This window comes from Salvelinus sp. IW2-2015, linkage group LG33 (assembly GCF_002910315.2).
Source record: "Salvelinus sp. IW2-2015 linkage group LG33, ASM291031v2, whole genome shotgun sequence".
NCBI classification, from domain to species: domain Eukaryota; kingdom Metazoa; phylum Chordata; class Actinopteri; order Salmoniformes; family Salmonidae; genus Salvelinus; species Salvelinus sp. IW2-2015.
This window is the reverse complement of record NC_036872.1, coordinates 7367112-7386445: the sequence shown is the minus strand read 5'-3', so window position 1 is coordinate 7386445 and position 19334 is coordinate 7367112. Positions and strand designations below refer to the sequence as shown.

The 19334-nt window shown below is 42.6% G+C and overlaps 2 protein-coding genes across 2 annotated transcripts in view; one reads left to right on the top strand and one right to left on the bottom strand.

Annotated features, from left to right (window-relative positions):
• Positions 1–4915, bottom strand: part of LOC111957999 (mediator of RNA polymerase II transcription subunit 27) — an 89245-nt gene extending 84330 nt beyond the window's left edge. The window contains exon 1 of the mRNA XM_023979162.2: positions 4682–4915. Within this exon, the coding sequence (XP_023834930.1) occupies positions 4682–4914 (233 nt within the window). The 5' untranslated portion in view covers position 4915. The remainder of the gene's footprint in view (positions 1–4681) is intronic.
• A 2794-nt stretch (positions 4916–7709) lies between these two features.
• The window catches only part of LOC111958184 (netrin-G2), a 52944-nt gene continuing 41319 nt past the window's right edge, over positions 7710–19334 (top strand). Inside the window, exons 1-3 of the mRNA XM_023979380.2 lie at positions 7710–8186; positions 8938–9631; positions 15879–16522. Coding sequence (XP_023835148.1) covers positions 9395–9631; positions 15879–16522 — 881 coding nt within the window. The 5' untranslated portion in view covers positions 7710–8186; positions 8938–9394. The remainder of the gene's footprint in view (positions 8187–8937; positions 9632–15878; positions 16523–19334) is intronic.

Here is a 19334-nt window from a genome sequence, read left to right as displayed (position 1 = left end):
GGATTCATCAGAGAAAATGACTTTACCCCAGTCCTCAGCAGTCCAATCCCTGTACCTTTTGCAGAATATCAGTCTGTCCCTGATGTTTTTCCTGGAGAGAAGTGGCTTCTTTGCTGCCCTTCTTGACACCAGGCCATCCTCCAAAAGTCTTCGCCTCACTGTGCGTGCAGATGCACTCACACCTGCCTGCTGCCATTCCTGAGCAAGCTCTGTACTGGTGGTGCCCCGATCCCGCAGCTGAATCAACTTTAGGAGACGGTCCTGTCGCTTGCTGGACATTCTTGGGCACCCTGAAGACTTCTTCACAACAATTGAACCACTCTCCTTGAAGTTCTTGATGATCCGATAAATGGTTGATTTAGGTGCAATCTTACTGCTGTCTCTTATACACATCTAGATGTGTATAAGAGACAGCCCTCACTGTGCGTGCAGATGCACTCACACCTGCCTGCTGCCATTCCTGAGCAAGCTCTGTACCTGTCTCTTATACACATCTAGATGTGTATAAGAGACAGCTGTTATTCAAACTCAAATCAGCATGACAGAGTGATCTCCAGCCTTGTCCTCATCAACACTCACACCTGTCTTAACGAGAGAATCACTGACATGATGTCAGCTGGTACTTTTGTGGCAGGGCTGAAATGTAGTGGAAAAGGTTTTTGGGGATTCAGTTCATTTGCATGGCAAAGAGGGACTTTGCAATTAATTGCAATTAATCTGATCACTCTTCATAACATTCTGGACTATATGCAAATTGCCAGAAAAGCAGCAGACTTTGTGAAAATTAATATTTGTGTCATTCTCAAAACTTTTGGCCATGACTGTACAGCTGATTCTCAAGATCTTGCACACTAATGAGATGCTATTGAGCCCACACTACTACACTGTCTGAGCCAAGGACTACATGCTTTCTGGTAAGTTTTGATTACAATTTTGGGTGGGGTGAATATATTTTATATGACATACATTACTTTTTGTTAACTAGTAAATAGCCTATAGTAAGTAGCCTACAGCAAAGTGTGTTTAAATCATTTCTAACAATTTCTGCTAGTTAGTTTTTGCTACTATGTGGGTTTTACCTTGCTTGAACCTGCTAACTCAGGAGAGTTAATTCACCTGTTTCCATACATGTTTCATTTTAAAACATGTATCTTACAAAGGAGTTGTTTAATCTAACTGCTTAACTATTTATCTGTACATGAGATTGTATTTGGGTTTTGTTTTTCTAATCTTTACTGGAAAATGACAAGGGCACTATCTGGATGTGTGATGACATTTCACTGCAGCTAATGTAGAAGGAAAAGCTGTGTACATTTGCAAATACTGTGCCAAATCACATGTGAAGAATGCAAACAAGATGCAGAATCATCTGGCCAAGTGCATAAAGTTCCCTCAGAACAAGCAACCTCTGACAAAAATCCCTCTACTCCTATTCGAGGTGAAAATTATGAATCAGACACCTTATCGATAGCAAAAGCTCATGGTCCTCCTGGAATCAGAAGTTTTTGACTGAATAGAGGAACATAGTCAGAGAAATGCTGATGAATGTTTTGCTCAAGCTGTGTATGCAACTGGTTCACCTCTGATGCATACAGACAATGTGTATTGAACTGAAGGCAGTCATCATTTATCTTGGACCACAGAAGGTATTTGCACTGGTGACAGACAATGCTGCAAACATGAAGGCTGCTTGGTCTAAAGTGGAGGAGTCCTACCCTCACATCACACCCATTGGCTGTGCTGCTCATGCATTGAATCTGCTCCTCAAGGACATCATGGCACTGAAAACAATGGATACACTCTACAAGAGAGCCAAGGAAATGGTTAGGTATGTGAAGGGTTGTAGCAGCAATCTACCTGAGAAGAATAAGAGCACCACATTGAAGCTGCCCAGCAACACCCATTGGGGTGGTGTTGTCATCATATTTGAAAGTCTCCTAGAGGGAAAAGAGTCTCTCCAAGAAATGGCCATATCACAGTCTGCCGATATAGACAGCCCCATCAAGAGGATCCTCCTGGATTATGTATTTTGGGAGAGAGTGGTAAGCAGCCTGAAACTCCTGAAACCTATAGCAGTAGCCATTGCACGGATTGCGGGAGACAGTGCCATCCTGTCTGATGTTCAGACTCTGCTTGCAGATGTAAGAGAAGAAATCCGTACTGCCCTGCCCACTTCACTGTTGCTCCAAGCAGAGGAAACTGCAGTTCTGAAATACATCAAAAAGCGTGAAGACTTCTGCCTGAAGCCCATACACGCCGCAGCGTACATGTTGGACCCCAAATATGCTGGCAAGAGCATCCTGTCTGGTGCAGAGATCAACAAGGCCTATGGTGTCTTCACGACCATGTCTCACCACCTTGGCCTGGATGAGGGCAAAGTTCTTGGCAGTCCGGCGAAATACACTTCCAAGCAAAGGCTTTGGGATGGAGATGCAATATGGTAGTCGTAGCAACATATCTCATCAGCCACCTGGTGGAAGGGACTTAATGGATCTGAGGCTCTTTCCCCTGTTGCCTCCATCATCCTCCAAATCCCACCAACATCAGACGCCTCAGAGCGCAACTGGTCCTTGTTTGGGAAACCACACAACAGGCTGACCAATACAAGGGTTGAAAAATTGGTGGCCATCCGGGCAAATTTGAGGCTTTTTGAGCCTGACAACGAGCCATCCTCAACAAGGTTGGAAAGTGACGGTAAAGATGAGGCCTCAGAGTCTGATGTTCAAGAGGTGGACATTGAGGAGGTCCAGGGAGAAGACATGGGAGCCTGAGAGGAAAACAACTAAAGCTTTAGTTTGTAGACTCATTTTACAGGTGTTGAAAACATTTTTTGGAGATGCGATGGATCATAGGGGATCATTCAATATTCCCTTTCTTTTGTTGTCCAGTGAAATCATCCCATGTGAAGAGTCAACTCATTTAATTAAAGTTAAATCTGTAACTATGGAAGGCTTTAATCATCTGCAATTATGTCTACTCATTAAAGGTAAAAGTTTTATGTTTCTGTCCCCATATGATATGGTAAATATAGCCAATGCAAAAAAACATCTACATGTAAATAGTATTAATATTACATTTGCATATATTTCTGTTAATTCCCATATATTCCTGTTAATTCCCACCTCCAAAATGTGGAACCCTACACCTGTTTAAGGATCATGCTCTTTAATCAGCTTCTTGATACAGTGCCTTGCAAAAGTATTCATCCCCCTTGGTGTTTTTCCTATTTTATTGCATTACAACCTGTAATTTAAATGGATATTTATTTGAATTTCATGTAATGGACACACACAAAATAGTCCAAATTGGTGAAGTGAAATTAAAAAAATAAAATGTAAACAAAAATTACAAAAAAAATTTAAAAGTGGTGCATGCATATGTATTCACCCCTTTGCTATGAAGCCCCTAAATAAGATCTGGTGCAACCAATTACCTTCAGAAGTCACATAATTAGTTAAATAACATCCACCTGTGTGCAATCTAAGTGTCACATGATCTCAGTATATATACAGCTGTTCTGAAAGGCCCCAAAGTCTGCAACCACTAAGCTAGCGGCACCATGAAGACAATGACCCTAGGCATACTGCTAAAGCAACACTCAAGGTTTAAGGGGAAACATTTAAATGGCCTAGTCAAAGCCCAGACCTCAATCCAGTTGAGAATCTGTGGTATGACTTAAAGATTGCTGTACATCAGCGGAACCCATCAAACTTGAAGGAGCTGGAGCAGTTTTGCCTTGATGAATGGGCAAAAATCCCAGTGGCTAGATGTGCTGAGTTTATAGAGACATACCCCAAGAGACTTGCAGCTGTAATTGCTGCAAAATGTGGCTCTACAAAGTATTGACTTGGGGGGGTGAATAGTTATGCACGCTCAAGTTCTGATTTGTCTTCTCTTGTTTGTTCCACAAAAAATATTTTGCATTTTCAAAGTCGTAAGCATGTTGTGTAACTCAAATGATACAACCCCCCAAAAAATCTGTTTTAATTCCAGGTTGTAAGGAAACAAAATAGGAAAAATGCCAAGGGGGTGAATACTTAAGAAAGCTGTATGCCACACCTGTCAGGTGGATGGATTATCTTGAGAAATGCAAAATAACAGGGATGTAAACAAATTTGGATGCACAATTTGAGGGAAATAAGATTTTTGTGCATATGGAACATTTCTGGGATATTTTATTTCAGCTCATGAAACATGGGACCAACACTTAACATGTTGCGTTTATATTTTTGTTCAGTGTAGAAAAAAAACTTTTGCAGCATTGAGGAACATTAGACCATTCCTTCTGGGAGTTTAACTTTGCTTTCACGTCAAAGTAATGTGAACTTAGCTAGCTACACGTTTCACAATATGTAGGCCTAGACTTTAAAATGCATTAAAAATAGGTGCCTACAAGAATGTCAGAGTACTTTTTTTTTTTTTGCTAGCTAGCTAACGTTAGTTGCTATGATACATTTCACTTGCGCGCGCACACTTTATTTAGCAATGGTCTGTAAAACTAGGCTAACGTTGCGCACACACACCATTTACACTTCAGCCAAGTCATGGATACTAGCTAGTTGGAAATTAACTTTTTAGGCGTGAGGATGGAATGTTATCCAACTATCTAGCACGCTAACTTGTGTGTTTACAGCAAAGATTTACCTAGCTAACGTTAGCACTTAACGTTACAGCTACTCACTTCAAGTCGCGATTCACAGACTGCAGGTTATCTTGAAACTCGGTAATAAAAACCTTTTCGCGTCCTTCGAGGGTTTCTTTGTTTTTCATCCCATCTTTCAGAGAGTCAAAAACCCTTGTTACACTTGAACGAAGTGCTTGAATAGCACTTATTGCTTGAGAAAATGCTTCTAAATTCACACCAACGTTCATTGCGTCCGCCATTTTCTTCGCACGCTGAGATGAACGTCGCATAAACACCGTCATCGAGATGCAGTGCGTAGCAAGGGAAATGTAGTTCACGCTTTCCGTACCTGCTGTCTTCTCATTTGTTAACTGCCAGTATACATTTTCGCATTCAACTACTTCTTAAATCATTTTTTAACTACCCTTTATATTGCTGTCTACAAAAGTTGTGCAGTGTCTGTCTGTGACAATAATTTGGCCTCAGATGACCTGTAGAAATGTGTAGGCTGTTTACACACATTGGTCTGTGGCCATGCATCAGGACCATGGACAGCTCAATTTAGTGTTCTTCCATGGGAAGCCCCCTTAGGCTTTGATGCTGTTACTTCAATTACACCCATCCAAAAGTAGCAAATTAAGGGTTTTGGCTGCTTTTTTTAAATGTGTTTTTACTATCCAGCTGAATTGGGTATTAAGTAGGCTAATGCAATTGTCAACAATGTACATGTAAATAGCATAAGTTATAGTTTGCTAAAAATATATAGCCAATTTTATAGGCAATATATGTTTTGCTCAGAACTTGGGTGGCCAAATAAAATCAACCACGGGCCAAATTTGGCACACGGCTCCCTGTTGGGGATTGGTTGATTTTATTTGGCCACCCAAGTGATCTGGGCTATATATATACAGTGGGGAGAACAAGTATTTGATACACTGCCGATTTTGCAGGTTTTCCTACTTACAAAGCATGTAGAGGTCTGTAATTTTTATCATAGGTACACTTCAACTATGAGAGACGGAATCTAAAACAAAAATCCAGAAAATCACATTGTATGATTTTTAAGTAATTAATTTGCATTTTATTGCATGACATAAGTATTTGATACATCAGAACAAGCAGAACTTAATATTTGGTACAGAAACCTTTGTTTGCAATTACACGAGATCATACGTTTCCTGTAGTTCTTGACCAGGTTTGCACACACTGCAGCAGGGATTTTGGCCCACTCCTCCTTGCAGATCTTCTCCAGATCCTTCAGGTTTCGGGGCTGTCGCTGGGCAATACGGACTTTCAGCTCCCTCCAAAGATTTTCTATTGGGTTCAGGTCTGGAGACTGGCTAGGCCACTCCAGGACCTTGAGATTCTTCTTACGGAGCCACTCCTTAGTTGCCATGGCTGTGTGCTTCGTGTCGTTGTCATGCTGGAAGACCCAGCCACGACCCATCTTCAATGCTCTTACTGAGGGAAGGAGGTTGTTGGCCAAGATCTCGCGATACATGGCCCATCCATCCTCCCCTCAATACGGTGCAGTCGTCCTGTCCCCTTTGCAGAAAAGCATCCCCAAAGAATGAGTTTCACCTCCATGCTTCACGGTTGGGATGGTGTTCTTGGGGTTGTACTCATACTTCTTCTCTCCTCCAAACGAGGCGAGTGGAGTTAGACAAAAAAGCTCTATTTTTGTCTCATCAGACCACATGACCTTCTCCCATTCCTCCTCTGGATCACCAGATGGTCATTGGCAAACTTCAGACGGGCCTGGACATGCACTGGCTTAAGCAGGGGGACCTTGCGTGCGCTGCAGGATTTTAATCCATGACGGCGTAGTGTGTTACTAATGGTTTTCTTTGAGACTGTGGTCCCAGCTCTCTTCAGGTCATTGACCAGGTCCTGCCGTGTAGTTCTGGGCTGATCCCTCACCTTCCTCATGATCATTGATGCCCCACGAGGTGAAATCTTGCATGGAGCCCCAGACCGAGGGTGATTGACCGTCATCTTGAACTTCTTCCATTTTCTAATAATTGCGCCAACAGTTGTTTCCTTCTCACCAAGCTGCTTCCTATTGTCCTGTAGCCCATCCCAGCCTTGTGCAGGTCTACAATTTTATCCCTGATGTCCTTACACAGCTCTCTGGTCTTGGCCATTGTGGAGAGGTTGGAATCTGTTTTGATTGAGTGTGTGGACAGGTGTCTTTTATACAGGTAACGAGTTCAAACAGGTGCAGTTAATACAGGTAATGAGTGGAGAACAGGAGGGCTTCTTAAAGAAAAACTAACAGGTCTGTGAGAGCCGGAATTCTTACTGGTTGGTAGGTGATCAAATACTTATGTCATGCAATAAAATGCAAATTAATTATTTAAAAATCATAACATGTGATTTTCTGGATTTTTGTTTTAGATTCCGTCTCTCACAGTTGAAGTGTACCTATGCCTAAAGACAAGCCACATGCTTTGTAAGTAGGAAAACCTGCAAAATCGGCAGTGTATCAAATACTTGTTCTCCCCACTGTATATATCCTATAAATTGGCTATATTTTTTATATGTATAATTTTCACTGTAAAATCACCAGGAAATCAGCTCAAATGGATTTTAACTTAGGATATCCGTTCCCAATTATTCCCACGCATCAATAGAGGCATATGCGATCGTATCCCAATGTAATCCAGGTTTGAAATGATTCTGTTTTTGTCAAATACTATATCTGTTTGGTGTTCTTGCAGTCAATTTGCAGTGTACAAATGTATTTATACCTATGTTCTGGCCGCTGACCATCCGCTCAAGAGAGAACGTTACAAAATTGAGGACGCCTGCACTGTGTTGAAGATGCATGCGCTATGCTTTTAAGAGCCATATAGGAACTTCAAGTTGTTTAACTGTTAAACAGTTTTGTGTTAGCCTATTGCTTAGCGAAAACTAGAGCTCCTTATGTCTGCCTTGAGTGATTTTTGAGCTGCTCCTTTAAGCAGGACGGGTAGCCCGATCGGCTCATGGGGTGGTTATATTTCTGACCGGTAAAAGTTGCGTACCTGCTTCACACACACACACGTAGTTTGCAAATCAGATACTGATAGCTAAATAAGGAAACGAAAAGAGAGCTGGAGAACAATGGCAGGAGGGAATTTATGAAATAAGCGAGTGTGTTTATGCATAGGGGAAAGTGAGGTCGAGAGAGAGAGAGAGAGAGAGAGAGCGAGCTTTTTCCTTCTGCCCTTGAGCGCCTAGGACACAACCGAAATCGCAAAAAGTAACGGAACATTAATTGAGGCAGTACCACTTCTGAAAAAGTATTGAAATATAATATATTTCGAACAAGAAGTCAATTATTGTGCGTACGGGATGTATAGGATACCATCCTAACGCACTGCTTTCCTCAAAAGTATAAAAACAGAAGGGAAACAAACAGAAGGGGAGAGCATCTCATCTAATCCTCTTACAGAAGGGAATACGGTAACGTTAAGCTTTATTTCAACGACGAACCAATGCTGAGGCTTTAGAATGCTGATAACACTTTTGCAAAGGATCCACCCATGACAGAATGATCATATTTTCCCGGACCAATTTGGTAAGTGTTCGAGTTCCTCCGTGAACATAGAGGATAGTAACTGTTGTAACCGTGCACCTTCAAAATTGTATAGGACTAATGCTTATAATCTTGCAACCAGTGACTTGCCACAGTTATTTCTTATCAACCATTATAGCCTACATTTGAAAGCAGCATTAGGCTACACACTTCAGAGAATTTCAGAGGTTTGGAAAGCGCATCAACGTCGAGAACATCAGTTGTCCACATTATAGGACAAGTCCAAACATGATCCAAGTTGATCAAATTACTTATTTTTACTTGCCAATTGTAGACTACAGCCTAGGTCTGTCACCATCTGCCTGTGAGAAGTTATCGACAGTTATGTTGCCTCTGTTGGCAAAGCCAAGAGCGCAACAGACATCCGTCTGTGGGGACTAGGGTATATATTTTTTTACTTGCAGTTTTGTTTGGAAATTCATTAATTAGGGTAGTCTTGTGAATATAGAATTGGTTGTGAAAACAAACGTGAAAGGTTACAATATTATTTTTAAGCTACGGTATTGCCTACCGATATTAATTAACAGATGTCAAATGGGTTCAAGTTCCTCTAATGAAAGATATGTTTAACCTAATTGCTAGTTGTAGAAACGAAATAAAATAGTCTGTATAGTAGCAGTAGCCTATTAGATATAGTTTTAGATTGCCTTTTTTGTCTGGAAATGTGAGTGGCAATTTCCCCCCAAAAGTTAAATGTTTAATAAATTATTGTATTTTCTCCTTCTCAATATAGCCAACGATGGAGCATGTAAATACTTCCTTTGACTGACATGAAAACACAACAAAATCTTATCTAGCGAGCTTCTGAGTGGACAGCGGGAATATTCTCAATGGTCTACTCATGGACATATCGACTGCTTTCAGCATGGCTTGCCTGGAGTACCAAAGGGTGTCGATCTGAGAAAGATTAGCATTGTATACATTTCTAATACAACAAGTTATTGTAACTATAATTTAAAGTAACACTTTAATTTACTTGTTTTTAAAATAAGATAAATACTTCAAAACAGAAGTACGTGTAACTTATTTAGGCAGGTATACAAAACCAGGAGAGTTGTAAGGCTGTATCCTGCAAGCGGCAGGTGTCTCTCCCAACATGAAAACCAACCGGATTCCAAGCTGATCCTCTCCCTGTGTGGACCGACGGTGGCACCACTTCCCTCTTCCCTCCGGACTCTCGGTCTTGGACCATGGGTGTGGTCTCTACGAGTGCCATGCTCTCACAGGTGCTTTTTCTTTTGCACTTTGTTACTCTGACACTTGGCCAGTATGACATATGCAAGTCGCTGTTTAGTACGGACGATGGACCAACATGGGAGTTTTATGCGTGCCAGCCAAAACCAATGGCTATGAAGGAGTTCATGCAAATTAGGGTGGATCCTCCTGGCATCACTTGCGGCAACCCCCCGGAAAGGTTCTGTACCCTGGTAAGTTTGAATTCAGTTGGTGTAACGCCAGCACTAGTTTTATACTTAGATGATTTTTATAGGCCTACACTTTGAAGTTTTGTATATCAAAAAGAGTGATGAAAAACTGACATAGAAGGTTTCCTAGAAATATTAGATATCGTTAGGGTATCTGATCCTAGATATGAGATGAGAAACTTTGATCTCGAACAAGATGACAGGAATAAAAGGTCTCAGGACATAAGAGTTGAAACCTACTTTCAGTAGGCTTCTTGTTACTATAGTGAAAATGCAAACAAGACTTCAAAATACTATTACATTTATTTTGGAATCACTGCCTCAATAGATACACTACATGGCCAAGAGTTGGTCCCTTTGCTGCTGCAACAGCCTCCACCAACATTGCTGCGGGGAGTTGCTTCCATTCAGCTACAAGAGCCCCCCCCCCCCCGACAGTGGATTGCGAACTGAGATGGAACAGAGCAAATAGGCTTTTCAACGCAATAGCTTTAGCTGGTGGTAATTTGTGGAATAGACATCAGCTGGAATGCGGTTTTATCCAATCAGCATCCAGGATTAGACCCAACCGTTGTATAAACCAATAGAATAGATTAGAACAGAATAGTGCTATAGAATAACTTAATAATAAAATAAACATACTATTTATATTTTCTATAAATATGAAATATGACTAAATGAAAAAATATAGCAGCAGCAATATTCAATAAAACAAATATTTTTTGCTTTGACCTGCTGTTTTCAGAATGAAACACACTAAGTCTACACTACAGTATATCAGGTTATTTAACCAAGTAAATTTTGTCTGTCTCAAACAATATCATTAAATTAGGTTTGTTATTGTGTTTGTGCCTCCCTACAGGGACTCACACCTTGACTGATATCCTTTATTTATAACACTGTTTAACACTCTAGCAATATGAGTGATGCAACACCATTAGCTCATATGAATAGTAACTTTAAGGTTATAAATGTACATTTATATGTAGTATTTTGTATCCTGTATAGCTGTAAGCTTGTGTGTGTACTGTGTGTATGTATATATACTGTATATATATGGTATGCTCCTGTTTTTTGGGGAGAGTGCTGACATGGGTGAGGTTAATTTCTATAAGAGAGGCTGACAATGTTGCTGTGGGAATCTAGCTGAGGGCTTGATTGTAAAATAAGCAAATGTATGATTTGTCCAGCTGGGTCGTACTTTTGGAACCCATGAAGAGAGGACGATCAAACCATGATCACAAAGCATACCATGTACAATTGTATAGTGTGTAATCTGAAACTCCTGGTTATCAATTGTTATATAGCCTTAGACTTGTCAATCACTCACTTTGATTTGAGCATCTGTCTTTGTGGTAAGAGACAAGTCACTTCTAACATCCTAAATATCACCAATGGTAATTATGATCATCACATTGCAACTAAACATGCAGCAATATGTAGCATCCACCTGTGTAGTGGTAATCACAGCTTTTTTTATGCCAGATTACTAACCACACATTGGATGTGGTAGTGGAGAGGTTAGCCTGGATTTTGCCAAATTGAAGCTGGGGATAATTAGAGAGAGCTATGATGGCATGAGCCAGGTTGGGACTTTGAAAGGCACCCTTTGCAGGGTAGAGTCCTCATCACTTCCCCCCAGGTGAATTTGTTCACCTTACACCCCTCAACTGGCTCTCCAACATCAATTCCAGCAGCAACTTGATTTTGCCATGCATTCTCACATCCAAGCCCTGACCAGGTCCAACCCTGCTTAGCTTTAGACGGAAGCCAGGGATGCAGCAGGATGGTGTGGCTGTTGGCATACTGGTAAGCCTACTACTTCAAGAAATGCTGATCAGCCACAATAGGATTCTTAATGACCATTGACCATTTTAACGTGAAAGACTTGTTGGCCTCTCTTTGGCCCCAAAGTAGTCTAGTCATGAACATTTTATGAAATGTAAAGTGGCCTCCTGTTGACTGTGCTGTTGAAGAATGAAGACTCCGTGTCGACGTGCTTCTATGGCAAGAAGCTCTTTGGTAAATTATCGTTCCTCCAGTGATCTGACCATTCATCTTATGGAAAGGTAAATGTGCCATGAGTGGCCCATTACCAAAGGGCTACCGAATACAGCTAGACACAGTCACATATTTAGACTTGCCATGACTCTTACAGTGCAATATGATACAGTGTGTGGCCTATTTTACATCAATTACATGCTTTGTACTTTAGATATTGAAGGAGTGCACTCAATTGACAATGTTTTTCATGCTTTCCTTTCGGAAAGCAACATCATTGATTAGAATAAGCCATCCCCAGATTGAGTATGCTGGCTTTCGTTGGAAAGCTTTCCGGCTCATGAATGATTTAGAGCACATTTCAGCCACTAGGCCCACAGGAGATGCCGTTGCATTTTTAGTCAGTGCTTTGCCCCCCCCCCCCCCCCCCCSCCATGCATGATGTTAGCTGGTGCTGGGAGGGGAGTGCACTCTGTATGTAGCATCGCTTAATGAGCAGAGGAGGGAAGGAGGGAGGGAGCTAAGCAAAACAACAAATCTCGACCCACTACTGATGTAATTATACACACATTGAAAGACGAAGAGAGGAGCCAGACAGTGTCCATAACTGAAGTGAGGCATCACTGAGCTCAAATGATTAATTACAAGTACTCTTTTCAACAGTAATGGTCGCAACATATTAGATATAATCCTGCCCCACATTGCATTTGCTAATTTTAAAATGCACAAACAGCCGGAACTAAAAATAGCAGTGCAGGTTACAGCACAGCAGTGGAGTGCGCTATAGTAAGGACTTCAATTTGGTACACTATTTGCAGTAGGTTAAAATAAATGTTTAGATTAGATCATATGTCACCATATTTATCCTACCGGTGTAGAGTTAATGTATTGTCACTAACGTGCAGCTTTGGTCAGTTTTGTCCTGTGTCATTAATTTTACATGAGTCCTGGTAGCTTCAGCCCCCGTCCTGTGCTCCCAAAGGGTAGCGATTTCATCCTGTTTTCGCTATGCCCACATGCAATAATCTCCATTCTCCTGTTTTCATGCCACTGCAGGTCTTGGAGGATCCTTCAAAATAAGGTGTGCGTATGGTAATCCTCTGTCATCCTTTCAGGGAATTACAATATTTTTCAAAAAAGGTTTTTGATTACATTCTAATTTATGCTGATCTGAACACCTTTTTTATAGTGCTATGAACACAATACAGTTTGAAATGGTGTGTGTGTGCCCGCACAGATTTAAAACAGTAGGCGGTGGCCCATGCTGGGACAGGGGGGGTTCTTGTGTGGCCTGTTTTGTCTCTGGTATAATTAGGCTGCTGTTTTCCAGATGTTGTATCAGGAGCTTCCTTCACATTCATTTTAGTCAAATGAGGAAATAGCAGCTCTAAACACTAGCTTCCCATACAGTACATGGCTTAATGCTCCCCATCTACACCAATGCAGTTGGGCATGTTTGTGGACTGAGGTACCGTCCAAATCTCTGGGCTCAACTGCCTTTCTAGTTTCATCATCCTGGTCCTTTCGTCTCGACTCGTCTCCTCTTACATGACCTCTCCTCTCCATTTCCGCAACACACACTTTCTGTCTCTTCCTCATCCTTCCCATCTATTTCGGTCAGTGCAGGTCCACAGATGTCCTTCTGATTGGACTTAACAATGTCAACTGGACTCTGACTCAGTGAATAAACTGGCCAGGTCATCTTCAGGAGAGAGGTCAGTGATCCCCAGCCACTCACAGTCAGGGTGTCTGAACCTCATCGATGGAGCTGCTTAGCTTCCTAATGCCATCAAACCACAGCTTAAAGGGGAGATCAGTGGAGGGCTTCCACTCTAGCAGAGAGGAAAAACCCTCTGTAGTCATTGAGGATAGAATGTTGGATTGTCTCAAAAACACACAAGAAACCTATTGGTCAGTGAAAGGGGATCAAAGTTCGGGGTTCTCCTCCAGTGCGAGAGCGAGAGAGATCCATTCTGAATTCCCTGCGGCTGTCACTGAGAAGTGGGCAAACAGTCTGCTTAGCACTGGGTTGCTCTTTAACTGTGACAGGAATCCAGTGTGGATAATTGCTGGAGCGGTTTAGTGGTGAAAGCCACCTGGTGTAGCAGTTGGACTGGATTTGTGTGCTCTGCAGAAGGAGGCAAGGATTGTGGGCTAAAGGTAGAAGAAGCTGAAACTCTGGCTTGGGCACCTGTTGTGTGGCTCTCATAACACCATTGACATAAAGGGGAAAGAATGTACAGTACATTACCAAAAGTATGTGGACACCTGTTCGTGGAACATCTCATTCCAAAATCATGGGCATTAATATGGAGTTGGTCCCCCCTTTGCTGCCATAACAGCTTCACTCTTCTGGGAAGGCTTTCCACTAGATGTTAGAACATTGCTGCGGGGACTTGCTTCCATTCAGCCATGCGCATTAGTGAGGTCGGGCACTGATGTTGGGCAATTAGGCCTGGCTCGCAGTTGGCGTTCCAATTCATCCCAAAGGTGTTTGATGGGGTTGAGGTCAGGGCTCTGTGCAGGCCAGTCAAGTTCTTCCACACTGATCTCGACAAACCATTTCTGTATGGACCTTGCTTTGTGCATGGGGGCATTGCTATGCTGAAACAAGAAAGGGTCTTCCCCTAACTGTTGCCACAAACTTGAAAGCACACAATCGTCTAGAATGTCATTGTAATGCTGCAGTCAGTGTTAAGATTTCCCTCCACTGAAAACTAAGGGGCCTAGCCTGAACCATGAAAAACAGCACCAGACCATTATTCCTCCTCCACCAAACTTTACAGTTGGCACTATGCATTGAGGCAGGTAGCATTCTCCTGGCATCAGCCATAACCAGAGTCCAATGGTGGCGAACTTTACACCACTCCAGCCAGTGCTTGGCTGCTCAGCCATGGAAACCCATTTCATGAAGCTCCCAACGAACAATTATTGTGCTAACGTTGCTTCCAGAGGCACTTTGGAACTCAGTGAATTTTGCAACCGCAGAAAATATGATTTTTACTCGCTACGCGCTTCAGCACTCGGCGGTCCCATTCTGTGCGCTTGTGTGGCCTACCACTTCACAGCTGAGCCGTTGTTACTCCTAGACGTTTCCACTTCACAATAACATCACTTATAGTTGACCGGGGCAGCTCTAGCAGGGAGAAATTTGACGAACTGACTTGTTGGAAAGGTCGCATCCTATTAAGGTGCCACGTTAAAGTCACTGAGCTCTTTTAGTAAGCCCATTCTACTGCCAATAGCCTGCCTGAGTGCCATTTTTGAATTTTCTATTGGTTAAATTGAAACGGGCAAGTTCAATCAAGCAGATACACTATTTGAAATGTTCTCAAATAGTGTATCTGAACCCAGGTCTGGAAACCGTGGTGGGTGAGGATGACTGTTGATGACAAGACGTGCGACAGTTTGCACTCAGGCCGACTAATGGACACTGGGATTTAGAGGTCAGGGATGACCACATGGTAGGCAACCCCCCCCCCCCCCCCATGTTAATCCATTCTGTGGTGTAATCCATGTGTGTCAGTAGAGCAGTGTTACAGCTTAAGGGTGAAGTGAAACATCTACGACACTGTTGAAGGTATATAATGTCGGACTTTTAGGTATGCAACGCATTACAGTAGTCTCGCTGATCTCTTTTGGAGTGATGATGTCATTTGATTCAATGCAACACTGTAATTTACTATGTGCATTAAATTAGTGTCATTATAACCAGATTATGTGCAATTATTACCCTGTATGTAGAAATTCCCAGATGGCTATTCACCAAACAGAGCTCACAAACTGTTTAATGGGGACATATGGTGAGCATGTTAACCTGTTGGGACAAGCACACAGACATGGTCTCAGGGGGACCTGAGGTTGACCAGATTGTTTTGGAAAATCTGTTGTTTCATGTTGCTTGGGTGTATTTTTTTGGTGGGGCTAGTAGCCAATATAAGATAATGAGAATGTAACTTTTTTATTTTATCTGACTTATTTCTCATTAGCATAGACATGCAAAGAACCAATAAATACTATTAGAAACATCAGTTGTGTAGCCTACTTTGAGTATGTGGGAACCTTTAGGGAGTCATTCTTATAAGTCATATATTCTATGCTGAATATTAACAAAGAACTCACTCAGTGTGGATTTAGAATGTTAACAAGTGATGAGCTAGTAAATGTTTTCTATTTTCAAATGGGGAAGGGAGACGAACAGTGTTTTCCAACATTGACCAGTTTTCTTTCCCCCCTCTCCCTCTTTCAGGAGAACCCCTACCTGTGTAGTGACGAGTGTGATGCCTCCAACCCGGACCTGGCTCACCCTCCCCAGCTGATGCAGGATCGTGAGCGCAGCGGTCTCATCACCTACTGGCAGACGGTGACATGGAGCCGCTACCCGGAGCCCCTGCTGGCCAACATCTCCCTGGCCTGGAACAAGAGCCTGGAGTTGACCGACGACGTTCAGGTCACCTTCGAGTATGGCCGCCCCACCATGATGGTGCTGGACAAGTCCCTAGACAAAGGGCGCACCTGGCAGCCCTACCAGTTCTACGCCGACGACTGCATGGAAGCCTTCGGCATGCCCGCTAAGCGGGTGCAGGACCTGTCGGCCACCAATGTGACGCGGGTCATCTGCACAGAGCAGTACTCTCGCTGGGTGGGCTCCAAGAACGAGAAGGTGCTACGCTTCGAGGTGATGGCACGCTTCACTATCTTCACGGGGCCCAAGCTGCTCAACATGGACAGTCTGTACACACGCATGGAGAGTATGAAGGGCCTGAGGGACTTCTTCACTTTCACCAACCTGAGACTGAGGCTGCTGAGGCCGGCCCTGGGGGGAACCTACGTCCAGAAAGACAACCTCCTCAAATACTTCTATGCCATTTCCAACATAGAGGTACCAGCCAGGTAAATACACACACCTACCTCTCTTTGCCTTATTGGACAATATCTCTTACAAAGATATTTGAGTCACAGTCTATTTTGTGATCAATTGAGAAAATGCACAGTCCTAATGGTATACTGTACAGTATCTTACTCTGTACATCAGAGGAGGCTGGTGGGACGAGCTGTAGGAGGACAGGCTCATTGTAATGGTTGGAATGGAATTAATGGAACAGTATCAAACACATGACTCCATTCCAGTCATCACAATGAGTTTGTCCTCCTATAGCTCCTCCCACCAGCCTCCTCTGCTCTATATTAGTGGGAAAAGAGTGCCCAATATCTTAGCTTCTGATAAGGAGCTGTGTAGGAAGTTGTCTGAAACAAAAATTGGTTTGATTCTGTTAAACGGTCACTCTCTTCCTGCTGACAGTCAATTCTATAGCAATCCAATCTTAGTGCTTAATTCAGTAACCTTTGCAAATATAAATATTGATAAATTAGTGAATTAGTCTCTCCTGGCAACATTGCATTGCCCAAACCTCCAGTAATACGAGCCGTCAATCAATAGTTATTCCTGTATGTCAAATAGCAAATTGTTTTTAAAGGGAGTTGGGGATAGGGTTTAGAGGAGTTGAGTGGTCAAATGGACACATGGAGATAAGGTAAAGAGCCCATGACTGATGTTCACTGGTTTATAATGATCAGGGAATAGAGGAGATATGTTAAGCTAATACCTACCATAAAATTGTTGTTGGATATTTTATCCATCCCTCAGTATTGGGAAGCACTTGCAGTGTCTGAATGACTGGGATGGGATGGCCTCCCTGATGGCCCATGTGTGTGTGTGTCTCAATAAATGGACTGCAAACACCAAGAGAAATGGCCTAGGGCTCTGTAATGACATCAGGCCTATCAGCACAGGGACAGAACTGCCGCCGTTGCCTCCTCCACCACCTCCCCTGCTCCTCCTCCCATTCCTCCTCTGCCTCCCCTCCTCCTCCCCCTTTCCTCCCCCCCTTCCTCTCCACAGCTCATTTCCCCTTGATATGAGGAGCGCAGATAATCAACCGGTGATTAAACCTAATCGGGTAGAGCAACACAAGCCAAGGCCCCCGAATTGAGTAAGATGCAATGCTACTTGTGAGAGGCAGGCTAAATTGTTTTATAATTTCCTATTTTGATTCAATCTGATTTGAGCCTTGTTTCAGGGATTTTGTTCTGAACTCTTCTGATAATGCTTGGACATTTAATGCTTGTTCACAAAGGCTGCCGTGGTAATTGATATTTCCACTGGATAGCACTCTATTTATAGCCCTATACGGAAGGAATATAGAAAGTTCTGAATCATTCAATGCGAAAGATGTATCATTAGTCAGAGCAACAAACATCCTCATCAGGTTCCTTTGGCTATTGCAAAGATTCTCTGATGTAGTCCGTTCTAAGTGGTAGTTTGAAGTGGCCCCAAGGAGGAAGGACCGTAGCTTGCATGTCCCTTCGCTTGCACAAACTTTTTTGAGAAACACCGGACGAGAGCAAACCAGATGTATCTGTTTGTCCCATTCTGTCCTTCCACCGTTTTTAAAAGGATAGAACAAAAACAAAATAAGGAAACCATCCTCAGACCTTCACTCTGGTCACTCTTAGCGTACATGGGATCTTTATTTTCCTATAGGATGAAATGAATCTGTCAGCTCAAAAAACAAGTACACCACATGCGCTCAAGCCTGATGCGGCAGCATCTAAATAATCACCAGCTGGGTTGGATTAAGTTGAGTAGAAGTAGAACATTACAAGTAATAATGGTGTGAAGCCTGTCTGTGTCCAGAAGGCATTTGAAAACCCTCGGTTTGTATTATACAAACACATGTCGAAATGAATAATATTGTTACAATCAGGAAACAATTAAATAAGGGGTGAAAATAGGGTTCTGTCACTGATAGGTGGATTAGGGTGAGAGTGACCCTGGTGCTCATTCTCTTGTTTGGGGATGGAGCCGTGTCAGATGTGACGGATGGCTCCAGTTGTTGGGTATAATATATTGGCATAGCCATTATCCCTCTGACCTCCTCGCCCACCTTCCTCTACTACACAATGATAGGAGACATGTCAAGCTGTCAGGAGTGACCACAGTGTCAGACAGACAGAGGCCCCACTAATGCTGTATTCATTTGCCTGTGGTCCTGTCTCAGCACCCATCACAGTGGGGAAAAGGACCTTGACATAAACAACTGTTTATCACATTGAACCATTTTCCACTAAAGTTTAAGTTTCACTCACCTGTCTCAAGTTAGGGTTCCAGGGGTCAACTTTTTGCTGTTCAAATTCTTCAGAAACCATTGGGAAAATCCTTCCACACAATCTCAGTCTAACTGAGTGGAACAGGTGATTTCCTTTGGCTGGGACTGTGGAGACACATGGTCAACCTGATTTATACAAGTGTGGAGGAATACTTCTGCGTGCTTACATGATTTATTTTTCCACAACAAGGATCCTGTGGGCAGAGCTGACAGTGGCATTTTGGCCTCGCTCCCTTTAACCTCATTCCTATCTGTTTCCTGCCACCACCTCTCTCATTGGAAAACAGCTCCATGTAAAAAAAAAAAAAGTCCAAATTGAATAAAAAAAATGTCTATACAGAAAGATAAGCTCTTACGAGTGAATGGATTAGTGGGAGAGACAAATACGACGGGCAGAAAAAGCGCAATATTTTCCTCCCGATCCTCCGACATAGAACCACCCACCTTTACACTTGCACCACCCCATCCCACAACGCCTGTTAATTAATAATGCAGTAATATACAAAACACAGACATGACTTTGTTAAATGTGTTCG